Source organism: Ambystoma mexicanum, chromosome 7p, assembly GCF_040938575.1.
Source record: "Ambystoma mexicanum isolate Mex_15411 chromosome 7p, UKY_AmexF1_1, whole genome shotgun sequence".
Classification (NCBI taxonomy): domain Eukaryota; kingdom Metazoa; phylum Chordata; class Amphibia; order Caudata; family Ambystomatidae; genus Ambystoma; species Ambystoma mexicanum.
In genome coordinates, this window is record NC_090939.1 from 12,538,167 (window position 1) to 12,560,705 (window position 22,539).

The window sequence follows — 22,539 nt, forward strand, 5'->3', positions numbered from 1 at the left end:
ACCGCAGGCTGAATACTCAACTGCAGTATTGAACCCATGTGTGTCCATTTTGCCAAAATGGCCTTGGTCGTCTTTTTTCAACATTTCTTGCTTGTGAGGTTTTTCTTGGGTTTTACTCTGCGCACCAAACAAGGTTCAACCCTTTTTGTTTGTTTTGCCTTTGGCTCGCTTCAGTGCTGAAACCCGCCTCTGGCTCCAGTGCGTCTGGCAGGGCAGGAAGCGGGGGAGGTGCCTGAAACACTGTCCTTAGTCTCCTTGGTTACCTGAATGCACCTAGTGGTGATTGGCTGGCTGGCTGCCCTTGTAGGACAGTCACCCTGCTGTGAGCGACAGATAGGCTGTGCATGAATGGGAGAAACCTGCATAAAAGGCAAGGTCTCTTGAACCAAAGACATTCGACCACTGGAAGAAATATCTTACAAAAGAAACTGGAAGAGAAACTTGTTGTAACCTCCTGGACTGTTAAACTGCCTGGTGAAACCCTACTGCAGTGCTGAAGCTCCAAACTCTGCATCAACTAGAGAAGCCCGGAACGGACGACTTCTTCCCTTGGGTTGGAGGAAAACCTCACCCTGCTGGCTGTACTTCTTGCAAGTTGCTGGAACAGAGTGCCAGGGGTCAGGAAAGCCAGAATCGAGTGCATCATCTTTAAGCCGGACCAGAGCTCCAGAAAGATCCCGATGACCCTCCTGATGCAGGACTAACCAAGCCTGAGGCACACACCAGACCAGAGTGCTGGACTCCAGAAGCGAGGGTAGCCCATCAAGTGTCCAAGATCTGCAGTGGTGCTATTGACCGGTAGCAGAAACCTTGAAGTGCCACCGAATTGGAAACAGTCCGTAGCTGCCGCCGACCTTCAAACCGCAGTGCAGGAGTCCTGAGACATCCTACCTCTTGTCCCCACGACTAAGGCCTAGGAAACCAGGATCTGCAAGAGTGCAACAGGAACAGAAGCCAGCTGGATCTTCCTCTTCCAACCTAAGGTACTGCCTTGACTAAGGGGTAATTACCTCTTGTGTCTGTAGCTTGCTTGTTCCCACTGGAGACTTGCAGTAGCTGTTTTTTTGCAGAGTTTATTCTAGCTCTGCCCTTCACAAGCCTTACAGCTTGTGGCCAGCAGTGATTCTTTTTGCTACAAACTCTATAATAACATTGTGCAAGACGTTTGTGCTATCTGAAGAAGTGCTGCAGCTCCATAGACATTGTCAAATTTGCTTTGGCTGTCCTGGCTCCCTGCAGACTCTTCTGACCCACTGACTTTGATGCTAACTGTCCCTCATAGGTGGTACATAAGTTTAACTTCTATTGCTGGGAAAGATGTAATCTAGACTTCATTGGGAGATTGAAAAGTGCTCACAGGCTCTGAGAATCTGTTAACCTTTTCCTTCCCTGACCTTTTCCACAACCTCAGTATTTCAAACAGTGATATATTAATGCCAAACATTGTCCTAGCAATTGAAGTCACCTCAGGGTGTAGGAGGTGTGTGTGAGGCATCCCAAAAGGGTATCTACTTGTTGATTTTCAATCTGAGAACGTGTCACGAAGTGTATTTTTAATTGTTGCATATTGCCCTTTCTAAAGAAGGCTTATTTAAGACAGATTGTTAAATATTTTACTAGAAAACCTTGAGAGTGTCATTTGTATACTTGTAACTGAAACTCTGCGCTACCTCTACGGCTCACATTCACCCCTCTTAGGATAGGCCTGGCTGCTCAGTCACTACCAACTTGTGCAGTACAGACCTGTACCTATTATCAAGAAGACACGGCTGGTGTAGTCTCCCACAGGGTTACTGCATCCAATCTTGCCCAACAATAGTGTCTTCGAAGCGCTCCCTAGTCCATGGGCCTGTTTGGGGAGTGGGGGATACATGACTGCCTCTGGATCAGGCCACCATCTCTTCTTATAAAGTGAATGAAAAAGGGGAGAGTTGGCCCTAGTGTACTGGGAGTCCCCCTGTGGATCAGTAGGGGATGAACATGAGGCAGAAGAAAGTACAGTTGCCTTAGAATGGGGCTGTGAAGCTCCCCCAAGCGTATTTTTCTCACTAGTAGCTTTTTGCATTTTCGATGGTTGTTTCAGCGTATGGGAAACATCAGCTTAAGATTTAGGATGCACGGTGGCTGTCGCCGGTTTCTCGCCATGCGCTGAATGCAAAAGCGCAGCGGGCTTATGGCGCTGGGTTGGTAGGCTTGGAGGAACCTTCTGCTGTTGTGCGGCCTGCTTTCAACGCATCCGTCGAAGAACGGCTTTGGGTTGTAGGTTTATGGTGTTTGTGTAAGTGTGTGCCACTGTTGGGGGAAATCTTCAACATAAGAAACGTGCTTTGGTCAGCCGACTCCAGTAAAATGTCTTCGGCATCCTAACCGCCTGTGCTCTTCCACATCTGATTCGAAGGCGCTGGTAGGAGTCAGACTCATCATGGTGTAGGCCACCCAGCGTTCAGTATGTCTTTCTTTGAGCGTCTTGGGCCTAAAGAGTTTCCACGACGCATGCCGCCTTCCAGAATGGTTGAGAGGAAGGCAGCGATTACACACTCGAGTGTCCGTCCAAGGGAATTGTCCGTTGCAGGACGGACAGAATTTAAATGAGTTCTTTCCATTTCGAAATATTAATGTAGAGAGGCAGAAAGACAAATACAGTGTAAAAGGAAAGCAAAAGGATGCATTCTTTAAAGGAGATTTAAGAAATCAGTCCCCCCACTCACCCTACTGCAAGGCCAAAGCCTGATGGATGTGAATCCCGTCGCCAAGCTGCTTAAGAGATCTTCAAATAAATCTGCAGTTGATGGATGTTGGCAGCGCTCGTCGAAATGTGCATTGAAGGAGATGCATCTAAGACGTGAGTAAACTATTAATATCGTTATTAAGTAATAACCAGGTAGTGAATGCTACAGACTCTGCAGAAAGCGAAACCGGCCTCAAAGGCAGAAAAAAACAATCTGGTGGACCTCGACGCATGAGGGATCATGGGTACAGTACACGTCAGACAGGCCCAAGCTGTGCAATACTCTGCACCTGCCACTAGATGTTGGCTTATGCAAAGCATGTGATAGTAAGCAGATTCACAAGCTTCAGATACATGTATGGTGCAATTCGTTTCCTAAATTCTATTGCCAACAACTTTTGAGGACGGATTTGATGGAAACGTTCTAAAAGAAATGTCTGCCATGGGCCACTTGAAACTGGACATTTAGGGGAAAATGTGTTCAACTGGACATTTAGGGGAAAATGTGTTCAACGGTTGAAATATTATTAAGAAATGAAACCCACAGAGATAAATGTGCTTCCGTTGAACACCCGTATTGTGGAAAATGCTGGACAAATCCAGGCCAAATAAGAAGTAAGCAGGGCCCAAGCATTGCAGCTATTGCTTTTGGTTTGGTGTAAATCTGTCCAGTAGTTTAGAGAATTTGACAAAACCTCATCTCTTCACCATGGTGCGTATCAGCACAGAGACTTTTCAGAAATGAAAATCTACCATACCCATGATAATCCTGCAGAAAGGCAAAAAGGACAATGGCTCAAACGATGATTGGAGTAAGGAAAGGGGTGGCTTCACATTAGGGTAAAAGCGGGCAGAAGGAAAGCCGACCACATGGGAAGTTGGAGGCTGCAGTCTGTTTTGAAGTAGATAGTTTGTCTTATCGCAGGAATCCTGTGATTAGAAGAAAAAGAAATGCATCAAAAAACCGGCAGATGAAAGGAAATAATAGGAGAGCATCAGCGAGGATTTACACAGTGCGGGGGAAAGGTGCACATGGTGCATGGCAGTAAGGATGGGGTCGAATTCAATGTAGCTGCATTGGTAGCCCTGAGGGACACCCTGAGGGATACCAGTGCAGGGCAACGCCGTCCCCATTGCGAGACTACTTTGTTATTTTACTGTAGTGCACAGCGCCTGACTGAAGTGATATAGGACTGGCTGATAGCAGCAGATATTTATCAACCAGGTTTTGTGTTTTAATTGCGTGCACTTATGCTTGACCACATAATGCCATTTAAAAAACCATGTACTTTGGCCGGCTTTCCGCCTTCTCACGTCAGAAAATGCAACACATCATAACCCCTTTCCTGGGGGAAATGGCGGTGTGTGCAACTTGAGCATCTAGTGCCCATCAAGATTTCAGCTAAGGGAAGTATGTTGCTGGGGATCTATGCGTAGACCGCTTGAGGGCCTGTGGAAGATCACAGCCTGAATTTCTTTAGTTTGTTATTTCGAGACAAGAACCCTAAGTAAAAGCAGCAGCCCGATGGAGAGTGCAGACAACAGCATTGCCTGTAGCCAAGTCCTGGTGAAGCCGTGCCTCTCTGCAACGATCGACAGAATACTTTTCTTGGTACTTCGACTCTCAGGCTGGTGGCCAAACCAGTCCAGACCCCTGAACGAAGAGCCTGCATTCAGAAGCCTTCGGAAGTATCTTGGGACAATCCTTTGAGCTGACCAGCTTCAAGGCATCTCCAGTGCATCGGTACCGGCTCAAAGTTGCAACTTGGAGCTCCAGAGATCTACCTGTGTTAGGAAAGATTTCGTAATTGTAGGGAATTTTCCTTCCATGTGGCAACCCCTAAACTTTTTGCTATTATTTTTAACCTTGTTCTTGACTTTGCCAGAGAAGTACAGCCTTCTGCCGCACTTCTCTGGGCTTTCGCTCCTTTCTTACGGGGAAACTGACATGCCCTTAAGACAGTCAGTACCGGGGAACGTGGTTTCCCGTAGTTTCTTTTATCGTGTCGCAGCTTTAGTGCAACACGACACAAGAGGGCACTGTAAGCTAAGTTACAGCTCTCTTGGGTCTCTAGCCTTCTACAGGCCCTAGATACTCTTTTAGGATGGTATTTGATCGGTGCAAGTCATTCAGGGACTGGACTGGTGGCAGCGATCGTTTTGTTTATTTTGAGCTCCTTTTGGCGTTCTGAGCACGTTTTTGCACTGAACCCAAAATGGTGGCCTGGCTACCAAAATGGCCAGGCCGCGAGGCTCCTTTGTCCTGTCCACTGTCCGTCTTGCTCCCTTCACCTTCCCCAGGTCCGGCGACCCGGGGCCTTCCTTATTTGGGCATGTACTTTCCCGCGAAACGCAGTTGCTTTCGCGGGCTTCTACATGTCGTTTGCGTGCCTCCAGGGTGTGGGCTGGGATGTCTGGTCCCAATACACATCCTGGGTGCCAGAGAGTCTAGGGTGGTGTGAATGCCTGGGACCACCGTGGTCCGTGATTGGTCCACGTATGGTATGTGTTTTGATGAGCGGATCTCCCATTGGCTCCCCTCCGTTTTGGCGCGAAGGGAACCGTGGATAAGAGGGGGCTGGAAACACCACTACCATGTCGATCTCCTGAGTTCCCACGAACGAAGGAATACAGGAGCCAAGTATCCTGCAACTACGAGGCTGGACCGAGGAATCGCTGGTGACCCGCTGAAGGAATCCTCCTTTGCACTGCTGTCGTCCGGAGAGCCCCTGTCCTCCTTTGATCGAACCAGAAGGCCTGTACTGGTGCTTCGACCTTTGGAATAGCAGGAACAGCTATTCCCGGCATCTTCAACCATCTCCTGCCAAGTAAGCCTTCGGAAGCGTCTCTGGGCCATCCAGTTGACTGACCAGCTTACCAAGGAGTTTGGCTCTGCAACCGCCGCCAGGTTGTGTTGTATTGCGAGTCCTTGTCCCTCTCCCACGCTTCGTACGCTTGGCGTCCCCAGGTCTGAAGGGAGGAGGGTTCATTTGGCTCGAATACACACGGCCGCTCCGTTGTCCTGTGCGGCAACAAAACTGTGCCGGTTTCGTCGATTGGGACGTCTTTTTGCTCTACACGACTACAAAGCGTTCCCTGCTCTTCTGAACCTGCCAGCTGCTGAAACTATCGTGGAGAAGCCTGGGTCTGCTTGCTTCGGGGACCGGTGAGTAGTATATCTAGGATCTGGTCGCCCTCCTGCAGTATCCCATTGCTTTTCCCTGCTGTGTAAAAACAGCACCCTTTTGCCGCGCTCGCGCTCTGCTTCTGCCCGCTGTGGAGGCTGCGCTTGAGCTGCGGAACCTGTTCTTCTTCTGCTGTGCACTAACGTGAACCGCCTGACTTCCTCCAAAGAGCTTCCCCTTGTGCCCGTCGGCACCGGCGTGGCAGGTACTTTGAGCACAAGGCTCCACTCTTCGCAGGGCTCGGACTTCCATCTAGTTAGGTGCCTATGAAGGCGAACTGAGTCGAAAGCATTATCGCACTGCCTGTTTTCCTTCCCTGGCAGGTGGACTACATATTTCGTGCTTTAAACGCTTGCGACTGTGTATTTGTATATATATTGTGTTGATATGGTATGTGTTGGTTTAATATTGTGATATTGTGATTTTCTCGCTACGGTCATTATTTTAAAGGCCTTAAAATAAATGTGTATCTATTTTTGATATAACAACTGTTTGGAGTAGTTTGTTAGCGCTCTTGCTTTGTGTGCTCATTGCGGGCCTTCAGTCACCCTCACCCCTCTTGAGACCTAGTCTTGACCGCCGCGATCGCTACCTTGATTGGTCTGGCTTGTCCAGGGGTTACCCTGTTCCAAGTAATTAGGTTGGCCTTCTGAACTTCTGCGCCACCAGGACAGAGTTCAGAAATCCGTCTTAACAAATTGGTGTACAGCGGTGGGATACGACTGAAGGTATCCAGTGTTGCGCTCGAACTAAGGCATTTCAGGTTATTCCAAACAGTACACGTAGTGAATTGTTATAGTATAACTTTAAAAAGGCCATAGTCCTATCAAACAGTATGGAAACAAGTACGTTGTTAACTTTAAATGCTTCCAAATCAGAAACGCTGAAAAAGATGTGTGCGGAGAGAGGTGTTTCCTCTCAAGGCACGAAATTGGAAATGATCCAAAGAATCGTGGCGTGGCAAGAAGCGCAGCTTGACGCTATTACTTCTGAGGACAGTGCGGAAGGTGGTGGGGCTGCTCTCACTGGTAGAACCGACGGTTCTGCCGCCGCACTGTTCCACCGCGACCACGAGGACAGGGAGGACGAGCTGTCTAATGTTTCCTCTGCCAGTGCTGATGGGGAGGCTATGCTTGAATTCAAGAAGCAAGAGCTGCGGTTTAGGCAGCAGGAGCTTGAATTCAGCATAGCCAAACTAAAAATCGAACAGGCAGAAAAACAAAAAGACAGGGATCACCAGTTGGAACTGGCCAAGCTTCAGGTTGCAAATGGATCCAAGGGTCCTGGACATGGGTCTGGGGCCTCCTCTCATCCACGGTTTCCAAAAGATCTGCTCAGTGTGTATGAAGAGAGGAATGACATTATGGACTGGCTGGATGCGTTTGAGTATGCATGAGAGGTCCAGGAAGTTGACAATGCTGATAAGATTGCGTGGTTGCTCAGTAGACTGCCCCATTCTGGCTGTAGTGCCATTATGGAAATGTCGAAGGCTGAGCGGGCTGATTTCGCAATGTTAAAGCAGACTCTCATTTTAAAGTTTGGGAAGACTCCGGCCCAATATTTAAAGCGTTTGAGAGTATAAGAAAAAGGAAGGTGGTACTTGGGTATCTTATGTCGCTGAATCTTTGAAAAACTTAACTGGCTGGGTCGAAGGCTATAAGGTTTCTACCTTCGACGGCATGATAAATCTTGTCATGCTGGAACACATTTTTGCTTCTTCTTCCCCGGAGCTTAAGCAGCATTTGGCCGATTCGAAGGAGATAGATCCTAAGAAGCTGGCCATTGCAGCAGACTTATGGGTGTCACATCGAGTGTCCCATAAGGACAAAACTCATCCTGGTAAGCAGGAGGAGGGGAAAAAGTCCAAAGATATGGAGGGTGGGGAATCTGCTAAATCTTCTTCCCAAAAGGGCCACAAAAAGAAAAACAAGGGTAAGACACAAGAGAACTCACAGGGTAGTGGAGGTGCGCCTCCGAAACAGAACTCTGGTTACAATAAGCCTCCCTACGTAAACAGACCCACTGGGGCTTGTTTTTCTTGTGGAGCAACTGACCATGTGAAGGGGGATCCCCGTTGTAAGGTTAGACCTTTGGGGGTCCACTCCGCTAATCTGGCCTTCTCCTCCTACGAGGAAGAAGAGATTACAGGAGCATCCTTCTCCTCGGACTCATTTCCCAGCGGAATAAAGGCCGAGGTAGTTTTAGTGTCCCTGGGTTCCTGGGAGCCTAAAGTCGCAGAGGCGTATGCTAGGATTCCGGATAATACCAAGCACTACTTTAAAGACAGTGTGCTGATCAATGGAGTGGATACTCCAGCTCTTAGGGATAGTGGGTGCAGTCGAACTGTAGTGGATTCTACCTTGGTAGACTCAGAGGAAGTTGCCAGAGCTACTCTGATGCCCACTAAGTTGGCTGACGGCCCCCTCCGTATGTTTCCCGTGATCCCTGTTAATCTAACTTTAAATGGTACAGCAGTCAGGATTCCAGTGAACATTCAGAGAAACGTCCCGGGAAAGGTCTTATTAGGTAATGATCTCAGAGCTTTAGGGCTCGTAGGAGACACTGCCGAACGACCCTACACACGGTCTCAAGCACGGGCAGCATTGGCCAAGTCCAATACGCCGCCCCAGCCGAAGGGGCAACCCAAGGCGAAAGGAGTCTACAAGTCAAGACGGGGGAACGAGAATATTCCCCCGAGCTCGCCTACCACTGCGGTGGAGGAAGTTGGTCAATCGCCCGGGCCTGACGAGGAGGTGGCGATGCCTGAAGTATTCGACCCCAACGATCATCCTGAACTAAAAGACTTGTTAGTTGAAGGAGGTCCTGATAGGGACGAATTCAGTAAAGGCCAACTTGAGTGCCCATCTCTGGAAGGCCTAAGGAGACCGGCCTGCTCCCAGCTTGAGGGTGAACCTCCTGGGAAGCATAGGATTTATTGGGAAGGTGGACTCCTGTATACTGAGCCCACAGAGTCTACAGAAGGAGACCATAGGAGGTTGGTGGTTCCCCTTGCTGTTAGGCCCTTCCTCCTGCAGTTGGCGCATGAAGTTCCCCTTGCTGGTCACCTTGGCATGAAGAGGACCAAGCAAAGGTTATCCATGCACTTCTACTGGCCCAAGATGGGGGTGCAAGTAGAAAGTCACTGCAGGAGTTGTGCCTCCTGCCAGTTGTCTGGTAAGGTTGGCGCGACAATCCAAGCTCCGTTGGTACCGCTCCCAGTTGTGGGGGTACCATTTGAAAGGGTAGGGATCGACATCGTTGGTCCCCTTGACCCGCAAACATCCTCGGGCAATAGGTTTATCCTGGTGCTGGTCGACCATGCAACCAGGTATCCTGAGGCCATCCCATTGAAAACTGTAACTGCCAAGTCAGTTGCAAAAGCTTTACTCGGCATATTTACTAGGGTTGGCTTCCCTAAAGAAGTTGTGTCGGATCGTGGCAGCAACTTTATGTCGAAGTATATGCAGGCTATGTGGAAAGAATGTGGGGTCACCTACAAGTTCTCTTCTGCATACCACCCCCAGACCAATGGTCTGGTGGAACGTTTCAACAGAACGTTAAAGAGCATGATTGGGGCTCTGGAGGAGCCTCCGAGAAGAAAATGGGATCTTCTGTTACCATGCTTACTGTTTGCCTACCGAGAGGTACCACAGGAGGGTGTTGGCTTCAGCCCCTTCGAACTTCTGTTCGGTCATCCCGTACGGGGACCCTTAGCCATCGTCAAAGAGGGATGGGAGATGCCCACTCCCCCTGTTACTACCAACGTAGTTGATTATGTGCTAGGGCTCAGAAAACGGATGGTACTTCTGATGGGCTTGGCTAGTGATAAATTGAAGGCAGGGCAAGCGCTGGTGAAACATTGGTACGACCAGAAAGCTTCCCTCATCAACTTTACACCTGGTCAGCAAGTCCTGATCATGAATCCAATAAGGCCTCGCGCTTTACAGGACAAATGGTCAGGCCCTTACACAGTGGTGGAGCCCCTGGGTGAGGTGAACTATTTAGTGGACCTTGGAAGGCCTGGACAGGCTCCAAAAGTGTTTCACGTGAATAGGCTGAAGGCTTTCGTCCCAAGAGTCGAAATCGCAGCACTGCTACTGGCGTCAGACGTTGAGGAAGAGGAGTCTGAACCTCTCCCCGACCTGTTCGAGCGGTCCTTCAGATAGCTCCGTTGAGGGTGTCCGAGTGGCCCCTCACCTGACTTCTGATCAGCAGGCTGAGGTGAAAAGTTTGCTTAGGCAGTTTTCCCCCCTGTTTTCACAGTCCCCTGGTTTGACACCTTGGTGCAAACATAACATTGACACAGGAGACAGTGTACCTACCAAAAGTAGGGGATACAGGATGTCAGATAAAGTACGGTCTTATATTAAGACCGAGGTCAACAAGATGTTAGATCTTGGGGTGATTGAACCCTCTAGTAGTCCTTGGTCCAGCCCAGTGGTGTTGGTTCCAAAAGCAGGCACTTCTGAATTGAGGTTCTGCGTGGATTACAGGGCTCTGAATGCTGTCACCAAGACAGACGCACACCCCTTGCCTCGAACAGATGAGCTGGTGGATACTTTGGGTGCCTCCAAGTACCTCAGCACGTTTGACCTCACTGCTGGCTATTGGAACATGCCAGGGAGAAGACGGCATTTTCTACTCCAGACGGCCTTTACCAATTCCGGGTAATGCCGTTCGGGTTGAAGAATGCACCTGCCACTTTCCAGAGGCTTGTGAATCATGTGTTGAATGGGTTGGACGAATTCTGTCTTGCATATCTGGACGATATAGCAGTTTTCAGTGCCACCTGGGAAGACCATGTGAAACACCTCGGGATTGTGCTCCAGGCTCTTCAGAAAGCCCACTTGACCATAAAGGCGAGTAAATGCCAGATTGGACAAGGCTCAGTGGTTTACCTTGGACATGAAGTAGGTGGAGGGAGGATACAGCCTCTACCCAGTAAAGTACAAGCAGTACAAGACTGGCCTACCCCCACTATGCAAACCCAAGTGAGAGCCTTTTTAGGACTCACGGGGTATTACCGCAATTTTGTGGCAGACTATGGCACCATAGCTGCTCCTCTGACTGCCCTCACAACTCCGAAGAAACCCAAGAAGGTAACTTGGACCGACGAGTGTGAGAAGGCCTTCAATGGCTTAAAAGACTCCTTGTGCCAGGCCCCTGTCCTAAGGGCCCCTGATTATCAAAGACCTTTTATCGTGCAGACGGATGCCTCCGACACTGGGATAGGAGCTGTACTATCACAAGTAGATGAGAAGGGTAAGGAACACCCTATCGGTTTTATTAGTCGCCAGCTTAAGGACAGAGAGCTCAGATGGTCCACGGTAGAGAAAGAATGTTTCTCTGTTGTGTGGGCCCTAAGGAAGCTGAGGCCCTACCTCTATGGGACCCACTTCACTGTGCAGACTGACCATAAGCCGTTAAAGTGGCTAATGAACATGAAGGGGGAGAATCCAAAGTTGCTTAGGTGGTCCATAAGTCTTCAAGGCTTCGACTTCACTATTGAGCATAGACCAGGTGTCCAACATAGCAATGCTGATGGGTTGTCCAGAATGTTTAACCGACCTGAACAAGAAACTCATCCAGGGGTGGATTAGTTCCCCCTGTCCATAGTCTGGGAGGGGCGAGTGTTAGGAAAGATTTCGTAATTGTAGGGAATTTTCCTTCCATGTGGCAACCCCTAAACTTTTTGCTATTATTTTTAACCTTGTTCTTGACTTTGCCAGAGAAGTACAGCCTTCTGCCGCACTTCTCTGGGCTTTCGCTCCTTTCTTACGGGGAAACTGACATGCCCTTAAGACAGTCAGTACCGGGGAACGTGGTTTCCCGTAGTTTCTTTTATCGTGTCGCAGCTTTAGTGCAACACGACACAAGAGGGCACTGTAAGCTAAGTTACAGCTCTCTTGGGTCTCTAGCCTTCTACAGGCCCTAGATACTCTTTTAGGATGGTATTTGATCGGTGCAAGTCATTCAGGGACTGGACTGGTGGCAGCGATCGTTTTGTTTATTTTGAGCTCCTTTTGGCGTTCTGAGCACGTTTTTGCACTGAACCCAAAATGGTGGCCTGGCTACCAAAATGGCCAGGCCGCGAGGCTCCTTTGTCCTGTCCACTGTCCGTCTTGCTCCCTTCACCTTCCCCAGGTCCGGCGACCCGGGGCCTTCCTTATTTGGGCATGTACTTTCCCGCGAAACGCAGTTGCTTTCGCGGGCTTCTACATGTCGTTTGCGTGCCTCCAGGGTGTGGGCTGGGATGTCTGGTCCCAATACACATCCTGGGTGCCAGAGAGTCTAGGGTGGTGTGAATGCCTGGGACCACCGTGGTCCGTGATTGGTCCACGTATGGTATGTGTTTTGATGAGCGGATCTCCCATTGGCTCCCCTCCGTTTTGGCGCGAAGGGAACCGTGGATAAGAGGGGGCTGGAAACACCACTACCATGTCGATCTCCTGAGTTCTCACGAACGAAGGAATACAGGAGCCAAGTATCCTGCAACTACGAGGCTGGACCGAGGAATCGCTGGTGACCCGCTGAAGGAATCCTCCTTTGCACTGCTGTCGTCCGGAGAGCCCCTGTCCTCCTTTGATCGAACCAGAAGGCCTGTACTGGTGCTTCGACCTTTGGAATAGCAGGAACAGCTATTCCCGGCATCTTCAACCATCTCCTGCCAAGTAAGCCTTCGGAAGCGTCTCTGGGCCATCCAGTTGACTGACCAGCTTACCAAGGAGTTTGGCTCTGCAACCGCCGCCAGGTTGTGTTGTATTGCGAGTCCTTGTCCCTCTCCCACGCTTCGTACGCTTGGCGTCCCCAGGTCTGAAGGGAGGAGGGTTCATTTGGCTCGAATACACACGGCCGCTCCGTTGTCCTGTGCGGCAACAAAACTGTGCCGGTTTCGTCGATTGGGACGTCTTTTTGCTCTACACGACTACAAAGCGTTCCCTGCTCTTCTGAACCTGCCAGCTGCTGAAACTATCGTGGAGAAGCCTGGGTCTGCTTGCTTCGGGGACCGGTGAGTAGTATATCTAGGATCTGGTCGCCCTCCTGCAGTATCCCATTGCTTTTCCCTGCTGTGTAAAAACAGCACCCTTTTGCCGCGCTCGCGCTCTGCTTCTGCCCGCTGTGGAGGCTGCGCTTGAGCTGCGGAACCTGTTCTTCTTCTGCTGTGCACTAACGTGAACCGCCTGACTTCCTCCAAAGAGCTTCCCCTTGTGCCCGTCGGCACCGGCGTGGCAGGTACTTTGAGCACAAGGCTCCACTCTTCGCAGGGCTCGGACTTCCATCTAGTTAGGTGCCTATGAAGGCGAACTGAGTCGAAAGCATTATCGCACTGCCTGTTTTCCTTCCCTGGCAGGTGGACTACATATTTCGTGCTTTAAACGCTTGCGACTGTGTATTTGTATATATATTGTGTTGATATGGTATGTGTTGGTTTAATATTGTGATATTGTGATTTTCTCGCTACGGTCATTATTTTAAAGGCCTTAAAATAAATGTGTATCTATTTTTGATATAACAACTGTTTGGAGTAGTTTGTTAGCGCTCTTGCTTTGTGTGCTCATTGCGGGCCTTCAGTCACCCTCACCCCTCTTGAGACCTAGTCTTGACCGCCGCGATCGCTACCTTGATTGGTCTGGCTTGTCCAGAGGTTACCCTGTTCCAAGTAATTAGGTTGGCCTTCTGAACTTCTGCGCCACCAGGACAGAGTTCAGAAATCCGTCTTAACAACCTGTGACCCAAGACCAGTCCTCTTACAGCTGCTACTCTCCTACCGAAGAAGGGGCCTTCCGGTGATGGTCTCTGCTGCACATCTTCGTTGTCTGGGGATACTTATGGTCTCGTGCATAAGGGATGTGACCTAGTAGTTTGGGCTTGAGTGCCCCTTTGGGGTGGGACCAAGCCTGATCTGCAAATGGTCTTTCCCCGTTTGTAGTGGCTTGGCAGGCAAAGCACAATGGTCTGGAGGGTTGCACAGAGCAATGCCAGAGGTTAAGATTAATTCTAAACTTTCCAGCCATCACCTCTTGTTTTGCACATCTTAGTTGTGTCATGACCGCCTCCTTCCATCAGGGGACCCGTAGTAATATGATATGGCAATTATAATGTGCCTATACCAAAGTGTTTCATGTCATGTTAGTGGTCATTGTCCAGAGGTTTTTGGTCCATCCGCCTTCAAGACATCATCTGCAGCCATCACGCCAGAGCGCAGAACACCCCCCCGCAGCATCCTCCCCCCACCCCCCCATCTACCAGAACACAATCATGATGCTGAAAACTACCACTGCACCTGCGGCCCCTGGACTTCCCACAACCAGATCAATGGATGAAATAAGGGGGCCCAGCGATTTGGACGATCCTAGCAGTGGTCCAGCAGAGCACTGGAATAATGGGTAGGAGTAGATGCCTTTTCCCACCCCCATCACTCTCCTGCCATAGGTATTGTATGGGCGTAAAGTCCACTCCCAACTCTCTGCCTGATCGTGATCAGTAGAGTTCTGGTCAAGGATCCCCCAAGGTAATCCCTAGTGGTGTGGGATTGGGAGAGTACGGGTAATATATTTGCAGCTACCTTCAATTCCTTTACAGGGACAATTATTTTCCTCTTGATGTTGCGACTACTTGCTCTGACTCCAAGACGTCCACCTACCTCCATTAGTAGAATGCCGGAGCACTTAATCTTTCTGAGGCATGAGGCTGCCTTAACTGCCAGGCACAGACGTCTTGAGTTATACAGTACTTATTTTGTATTTGTTTTATTTACAGTGCGCACCTTGCCCAAGGGCTTCTGGGCGCATGTTTAGAGAGCAGTTACAGGTTACAACAAATGGATGCAATATACAATTTACATTGAACCCGAATTACAAAATGTTCATGATAAGGTAAACAGCTGAAGAAGAGGATACAATTACAGATCCAGCAAATAAATATAATAAACATTTTACACATATAAACAGAGTACAGCATAACAGATAAAGAATTCAAGTATAAACAAGTAAAGGGTGCATCCAATCTCAGTGTGTGGTCTGAACAGACTATAAACAGCCCGGTAGGTGATGGGATTAGCAACTGTAGGAGTGTTGTGTGGGGGCTAATGCATCCTGTTCATGGAGCCACAGTTTAGTTTTAGCTTTGAAGGAGTGGCAGTAAGGAACATTTCTCCGAGCGTTAGGAAGGGAGTTCCAGAGTTTAGCTGCGAGGACTGGGAAGCTATCACCCCCAGCTGTCCGTAATTTGAAACTGGGAATAGCCAGTGTGTGAGCCTGGGCAGATCTAAGTGGTCTGGAAGCTGTGTGTTGTGTGAAGCGCGTGGATAGGTAAGCAGGGGCTGCGTTGTTCTGGGCCTTCTGGGTTAGAACGAGTGCTTTGAGAGATATACGATTAGAGATGGGTAGCCAGTTCAAATTGCGTCTGGTGTTGGAGATGTGAGAGCGCCTGGGAATATTGAGAGCTGCCCTTATGGCGTTGTTCTGCGTGACCTGGAGTTTGTCAAGGTTTCTTTGACTGGTCCCCAAGTAGAGGGCGGTGCAGTAGTCAATTTTGGACATGATGAGGGTTCTGGCGAGAATCAGACCGTTGCCCGTTGTCAGAAAGGGGCGACAAGCTGAAATCAGTTTACAGGTGTAAGATGACAAAGACAACTGCATTGGTTTGTCGATTGAGGGATAAGGTGGAGTCTAGATATATTCCTTATGTTTATAAAACAGAGTATATGGTTTTAGTCTGCAGAGTTTCTCTCACTTTACTGCATACAGTTTCACTGTTTCTGGACTGTCACTACTGTGCTTAGTGTAAAGTGTGGGTGATCTTGCGTTGAGAGGTGTGTACTTATAGGGTGATTTGGGAATATTTACTTACTTTTGACTTCACTTGCTTAGAGTATTTAAAGGCCTGAAAAATATAGTAGTGCTAATCTACGTTACTTACCTTCACAATCTTATTTATTTTTTATTTATTGGTATTATTAAAGCGCTCACACAGCCCACGGGCATCGAGGCGCTGTTACAGGAATTCGTTTTTTGTTTTTGTTGCATAATTGTTTTTATTTGTTGGTTTTAGTTACGTATTTATAACACGCTTTAATACCCAGAGGTTTCTACGCGCAGACCAAGGGATCGAACCTGTGTTGCTTCGTGTCGTCCTGCTTCCAAGGCGAACACGTTGCCGCTGAGCTATCCTCCCGGGATCTTCAACGTTTCTCTTCTGGAACATTCACTTACCTGGGACTGACTCTGAGGCACTCTGCCTTCTTACCTCTCAGTGAATTTCTAAACTGTTATTGCTGTTTATTAGTGTAATGTGCTGGTGATCTCCAGTTGAGAGTAGGAGTTTTACTAACTCTGAACTGAGTTCTAAAAAGTTATGTTGCAAGGTGTATACTTGTAACAGTGTTGGTTTATTAAGAGATTTCTAAGCTGAGTGTCACTGCATAACGCACAGGGTCTACTACCCTTGAATTACTGACTAGTCAAAAAGTATACGTAACCTGGCTTTACTCTCAAAGAATAGCTGATTGCATTCTGAACGTGTAATAGGTTTGATTCACCTTGAATTGTTGATTGCTATTCTTAATAAGGTTAGACTTTGGGTTGTATCCCTTAAGTATTGAGTTGGTTTTTTATCATTGTGCTTATATTATGTGATAGTACTTACAAAAGATATATCTGGGCTTACTTGTATTTAAAATAAACCATTTATGTTGACAATACATATTGTTTCAGTGTTTCTTTGGACCATATCTATGCTACAATTTCCTTGTACCAAGCTACAGCCCTCTCTACCGCCCAAGATAAGCCTGACTGCTCTGTGCATGCTACCAACATTCTCAGGTGGTACAGCCTTATACTAAGAGTGGAGCTTAGTGCTGCCTCAGATGTATGGTTTTATGAAGTTGGACTTTACCCACGCCACCGCCTGCCTCTGATGTTCACAGATGTTGCTGGGGGCTCGATGTTCCGCCCTTTGTTCCGGTGACAGGTGCACAGGAGTTGCAGGTTCAAGAATTCTTGATACAGGTACAAATACAAAATGCAACTCCTGTCAGTGAAAAAATACAGAATCCAACAATGCAGTCGTCCTTTGGATACTTTACAGGATGGAGGAAGGCGAATTCCAGCGACGATCACCGTTTGCAGGCGACAGGTGTCCTAGCCACAGTCACAGGAAATGCTCCAGGACAAGTGCCCTTAAAGATAGGAAGCTGGGATTCAGATAGAACGAGACTTGTGGCACAAGCTGGCGACCACCAAAGATCCGGACTGAATCGCAGAACAGCGACGCTTCTGGCAAGGTAGCCTGGTCAGTCCTCCGGCTGTCCAGGAATACTTCCAAGGATCTGAAGGGCTGGCTCCTTGCAAAGTCGTTGTGACTAGTTGGTCACACTAGTCCAAAGGCAGAAGCACTGCACAGGGTCTTTGGAGATCAGGTAGGAGGAGCAGGGCTTCACCGGGCTGGACAGCTACTGGAAGAGCTTCTGGGACACTTCAGGAGTCTCTGGGTCTTCAGTGGTTTGCTCTTTGAGGGATTTGTGGCTCCAACATAGATCTGAAGAATAGCTGCAGAGGTCCTCCTTTTATCCAAGATTCAAGCTGTGAGCAAGTCCAAGCCCCCCAATGGTAAGGATCTGCACCATTCAAAGAGCCAGCAGTGGTCCAATCAGGGACAACTTCTGGCTTCACATCTGCCCCAGAAGCAGACTTTCTGGCACAAAGGATGCGGACTGGGACTAGACAGTCCCAACCCCTTCCTGGGCCAAACACACAACCAAAGTTCACCAGTCCCCGGGAGCCACCGCTTTCCCGGGTAAGACCATGACCTTTAAGGACTTTCCTAACCTGGGAAGGCACGAAGAAGGCCAAACTACAAGCAAAACTCTCACGGCACGATCACTTCAGGCCATTAGCAACATTTAGTGGCCATACGCAGTAACCACAAATGTGCTCACCAAAAATAATAGTCCAAAATTCTCTTTGTCAAAAGCTAGGGAGATACAAAGTATCACTCTTGCACTGCAAGATGCTGTGTGCAACTGTAAAAATGCCAACTAAAAAAGGGACACAGTTTCCCAGTATTGATAGTTTGAAGGACTGATCAGATTCCCCGTAACATGAGCAAAAGTGAAGTGAAACTGAAAGCTTTACTTCCCTTCAAAAAGTCAGGACAGGATCAAAAACAAAGCAAAAAGTATGGAGGTCCAGAGGAAACTATGGAGGGAAAGTTGACAAAAGAAAATCTTTCCTAACAGCCACAATGAGGGAACAGCAGCACAGCACCGTAGATGGTCCACCAAAAAATTTACATAACCACTTTAAGAGAAGCAAAAATAGAAAACTCAAAACTATGCAAATAAGCTCTGCTATCAGCGGAAGCTAAAGACCGAAGTAAAGGAAACCGACAGGGACATATAGGGGGCAGATTCTAGGAGGCTGCATATGGACCGGACTACTTTTTTCCATTTCTTGTGCTGTGATACTAAAAAAATACTAAACTAAGAAGTCTGGAGGAATACTGACTGGAATTACCAGCATGTTATCAATAATGTGTTACAACGATTGGAAGCACTACCGTACAAACTACCAAATGACCGCGTATGAGAGACTGCCAAGTTGTTTGTGCATTAAAAGTGAACGGATCCAAGATGGAGCGAGCTCTACATTAGGGACGGGCCCTGGCATTCCAGGACACACAGGATTGAACTCTCAATGTCCCTGCATTGCCGTGGCAATTTCCGGGTGTGCTGGTGGCAGCTTACCTCAAAGAACTCGTCATAGTGTTCTTGCATCTCCACATCACTCACCGCACCTGCAAACACAAGACAGGGACTGGTTATTCTCTATGAGACAGAGATGAAAACACTGGTAACTCTACAGCCAAACCCCTCACCCCAGCCCCCTCCCCCCACACACACACAGGCCAAAGCTCACATTAGTAACACCAAGTCCAACAAGATTTCCATCCACCCATCTCCCCCCAACCATGCAAGGCCAGTCTGGTGCCTGCAACCAAATGCCACAGACCCAGGCAGGGCCAATGCTTTGAGGTACAGCGGGCACCAGTCTCCCTCCCAGCAAGATAGCCACAAAGCTGCAAACCTCACCACCACCACCCACACAGAGCCCATTTATTGCTAACAGTCTGCATCAGACTTGGCACCCCCGGCATGGCAGATGTGCCAGCAAAGATTGTGCACTATAATCAAAGGTCTAAGCAAGGCAATATATTGATGACCGACACAGGTGACTCCTGTCATAAAGCCAGGGTGGTGGGGCTTGGCACACTACTGGTGAATTCTCGGGAAACAAAAAAATTACGTTGCATGAGCAACTCATGAGACAACCTCTAAGCAGCATCAATTGTCATTGCCAAGTTCTCAGTACGCGCCCGGCCCGCGCAGTCTTACCAGGGTTTAGCCGCGTCCAGAGCTCAGGGCAGAGACTTTGATTCCTCTCTGTAGTGACTGGCCCATCAGCGGCTGAAGCATAGAAGTTGAGAGCTTGTCAATATTTTCAGGCACCCAAAGAATATGTGTAGTGCTATATGTTACTATGGCGTTTTGCACAATTCGTATAATTTTTGCACAGTATTTGAATATTTTTACAAGTGGAAAAAAACATCAAAATTATAACTGTGCATATTCATTTTCCATGTAATAAATTATTGGCCATTTTGGAGCGAAGCCTCTGATGAAACAGAACGACTCAGAGGGGAAGTCAGAGGGAGACTACATAAGACCCACGCTGCATTGTATGACCTGGCATCGCAAGCTGCGTAACTCTCCAAACAGAGGGCTCTCATGACCTGATGGATCGCACTGCTGGCTGTTGCCACAATAGCTTTTGGAGATCGCATTGCGTATCCCGAGAGATTAATCGCTGCCTGTGAGAGACATCTACTGTTCCCTGGTGGATCACCAGCTGCCTATAATCCAACACTGTAGCACTGATCCATTTGGACATCGCTCTGCTGTCTAAAGACCTTGCTTTCTAGCCACTAATCAATATTTTCAGTTGCCACTGTCATCTGCTTATTTGCTCACTTGTGAGACAATCTGAAGGACCATAAGACATTTGGAAACACAGGTGGACAGTGGTCCAGAGTGGATCCAGTCTGCAGACCTTTACAACCTGGAAGAGAGCTTAGCTGTCTTTGGCAAAAATCCATCAACTTGAGGTGGTGGACCATCAATATGGTAGACCCCACTACATGAAACCACCTTTTTAGTGGTTGCTTTGGTGTGGATGGTCATCAGAAGCACCTCCTTTTTCCGGGCAGTGCGTTTTAAGGAACCAAAGAAGGGTATTGACAAATTAATGCAGGATGTCATTAGGTTTTGCCAGATTATACTTAGTTGCTGGGGCCTTACTATAGACACAACTAAGTTACAGTCTTGAAGGTGAATTTGGTATTCACGGAGTGGGCCAGTGTATTGGTTTCAGGGTCAGCCAGATGGAGTCCCAGTGCTACCATTCCTGCTCCAGTGTTCTGGGTCTCTTGGAGATGGGTGACAAGGCTTTGGCAAGCTGTGGTGGAGCGAGTTGGCATAGTTGAGGCAGGAGTTGATGGTGGTCCCCGGCAGAAAGACACGCAGAGTGCTGAGCTGCAGAATACATCGGAGCAGGCCACAGGTGAGAAGGCAGAGGTAGTAGTAGGATGTGCATCAAGGCTAATGTTTTAGTACAGGGCGATTGCCACACTGCTTATGACTGATTTGCATAGTATAGAAAGCAGGGTTTGCAGTAGAGGAACTGTATGTCACTTTTGCTTCCATTGAGTTTCAGGAAACTCAATGTCAGGCAGGATTCAATTGCAGCCAGAAAGATGTTGAGGGTCTGTTGCTGAACTTTGTTGAGGATATGTAGCTACCGTTGAATGTCCTTGGCATAGAAGTTGTGGAGTACTTTCTGGCTATGGTCTTCGGGCGATGGCAGTGATTTTGATGAGAACGATGAGGGTGATCCAGATCTGACTCCACACTAGACCCAAAGGAAATGAGAGACAGCATCCAAGCGAGCAAAGGAAAATATTCCTGCCACCTCAGTGAAGACTGAGCAGGATTCCATTGTCCTATGTGTTGAATGCCTTGCTGATGTGGTAAAATAGTACTGGCAGTTTAAAAGTCATCCCCCTAGATTAGGAGGAGAGCTATTTGCGTGCCATTCCCTGAAATTAGATAGCATTGCATCGAGAAGGCAGAGATAGTCAAGGTTAGCCTGACGTTGCCCCACTTGTTTCTCTAGGATCTCTGGTGTTGTGGGTTGGTCAGCAATGGTTGTGTGGTAGTTGAAGGTGGTTAGGTGAAGAGTTTGTGCAGTGTGTACCAATGGGTGTGAATAACTAATTTAAGGCATAAGCTAAGAGTGAGGCCAGGATGTTCAAGTCTTTGATGGCCACTGTTGCTGTGTTGGGGGGGGAGAGGTGGTTGAAGGTGGTTAGGTGAAGAGTTTGTGTAGTGTGTACCAATGGGTGTGAAGAACTAATTTAAGGCATAAGCTAAGAGTGAGGCCAGGATGTTCAAGTCTTTGATGGCCACTGTTGCTGTGTTGGGGGGGGAGAGGTGGGGTTACAAAGGCTTTTATTATTGTCATTTTGTGGGGATGACTGGTATCCATGCGAGTGGGAAGTAGATCATGGTTTGTTTTTCTCAGTGTCTGTTTTGGGGAGTTTTGGCAGATAAAAAGAACCATTAACAAGAGTTGGGATTGTAAGATCGCAGGATAATCTGCACACCTGAGTGAGGGCAGCCTTTTGATACTGGTTTTGCTTTTGTACACCCAGAGAGAGCATTCGAACAAGTCCAATATGTACACTGTGAATGTTTAGGTCTTCGTACACCATATGAGGAAGTCTAAAACTCAAGAGAGCTTGAACATCTCCAGAAGCCAAGTACAGCTTCCACAAACCTAGTGTCTGGAGGTCAATCCATCCGGACAAACTGCAATGTCGTCTCACTTTGAACATGCAAAGGCATAGGTCAAGCCGTAACACATGGGCATTCTGCTAGAGCAAAAGCCGTGAAGCCCTGACACCAGTTCATGGAAACCGTGGCCAAATCACAGAAGCAGAGCAACCTGGAAGAACTCCAAGGTGGAAGCAGGACATCCTTTGAAGGCGCTCTTAGGTCTTGGTGCCAATTAGTCTAAGGGTGAATTTGCGGAAGCAGGGCAACTCGTCGGATCTCTAGGTCTAGAGGCCAGATTGTGGAAGAAGTCTGTTCTGTGAATCAATGTATCCAAAGAACCCCATCTCTGCAGATTTACTTTGGGCAAAGCTATATTGCATACTGCTGGGGTGAGTATGCCAATGCTTTCAATTCAATCCACGCAATCCCAAAAGAGAATGGCCAATTCACGGTATCGGTCATTTCAGGGAGAAAGGACTTCCTATGGCCAATCCTCTGAAAGAAAGCACACACGTCTGTGTTCTCATTCCTCGAATATTCAAATTCAATCTGCACATTATAGGAGCTCCATATAAATACAAACTACATCTTAATAACCCCCCCAAATACTCTACACCATGAGAGTTGGGTTGTGTAAACGATTCAAGCAATAACTTTCAAACACAGAGAAGAAGCTTTTTTTGGGGTCCGATAGACTGTGTGCTACAAGGAGCAAAGCTCTCCCATTACACATG

General features: G+C 48.2%; 1 protein-coding gene across 4 annotated transcripts in view; it reads right to left on the reverse strand.

The window, feature by feature from the left end:
• The window catches only part of U2AF1 (U2 small nuclear RNA auxiliary factor 1), a 350,471-nt gene that overhangs the window by 81,818 nt on the left and 246,114 nt on the right, over positions 1–22,539 (reverse strand). For 2 of the 4 annotated variants that reach the window (XM_069635669.1, XM_069635668.1), the window contains exons 4-5: positions 19,307–19,378; positions 18,659–18,708 (exon numbers count right to left, since the gene is read on the reverse strand). In XM_069635669.1, coding sequence (XP_069491770.1) covers positions 18,659–18,708; positions 19,307–19,378 — 122 coding nt within the window. The remainder of the gene's footprint in view (positions 1–18,658; positions 18,709–19,306; positions 19,379–22,539) is intronic. The other 2 variants (XM_069635671.1, XM_069635670.1) reach the window with 1 other exon arrangement.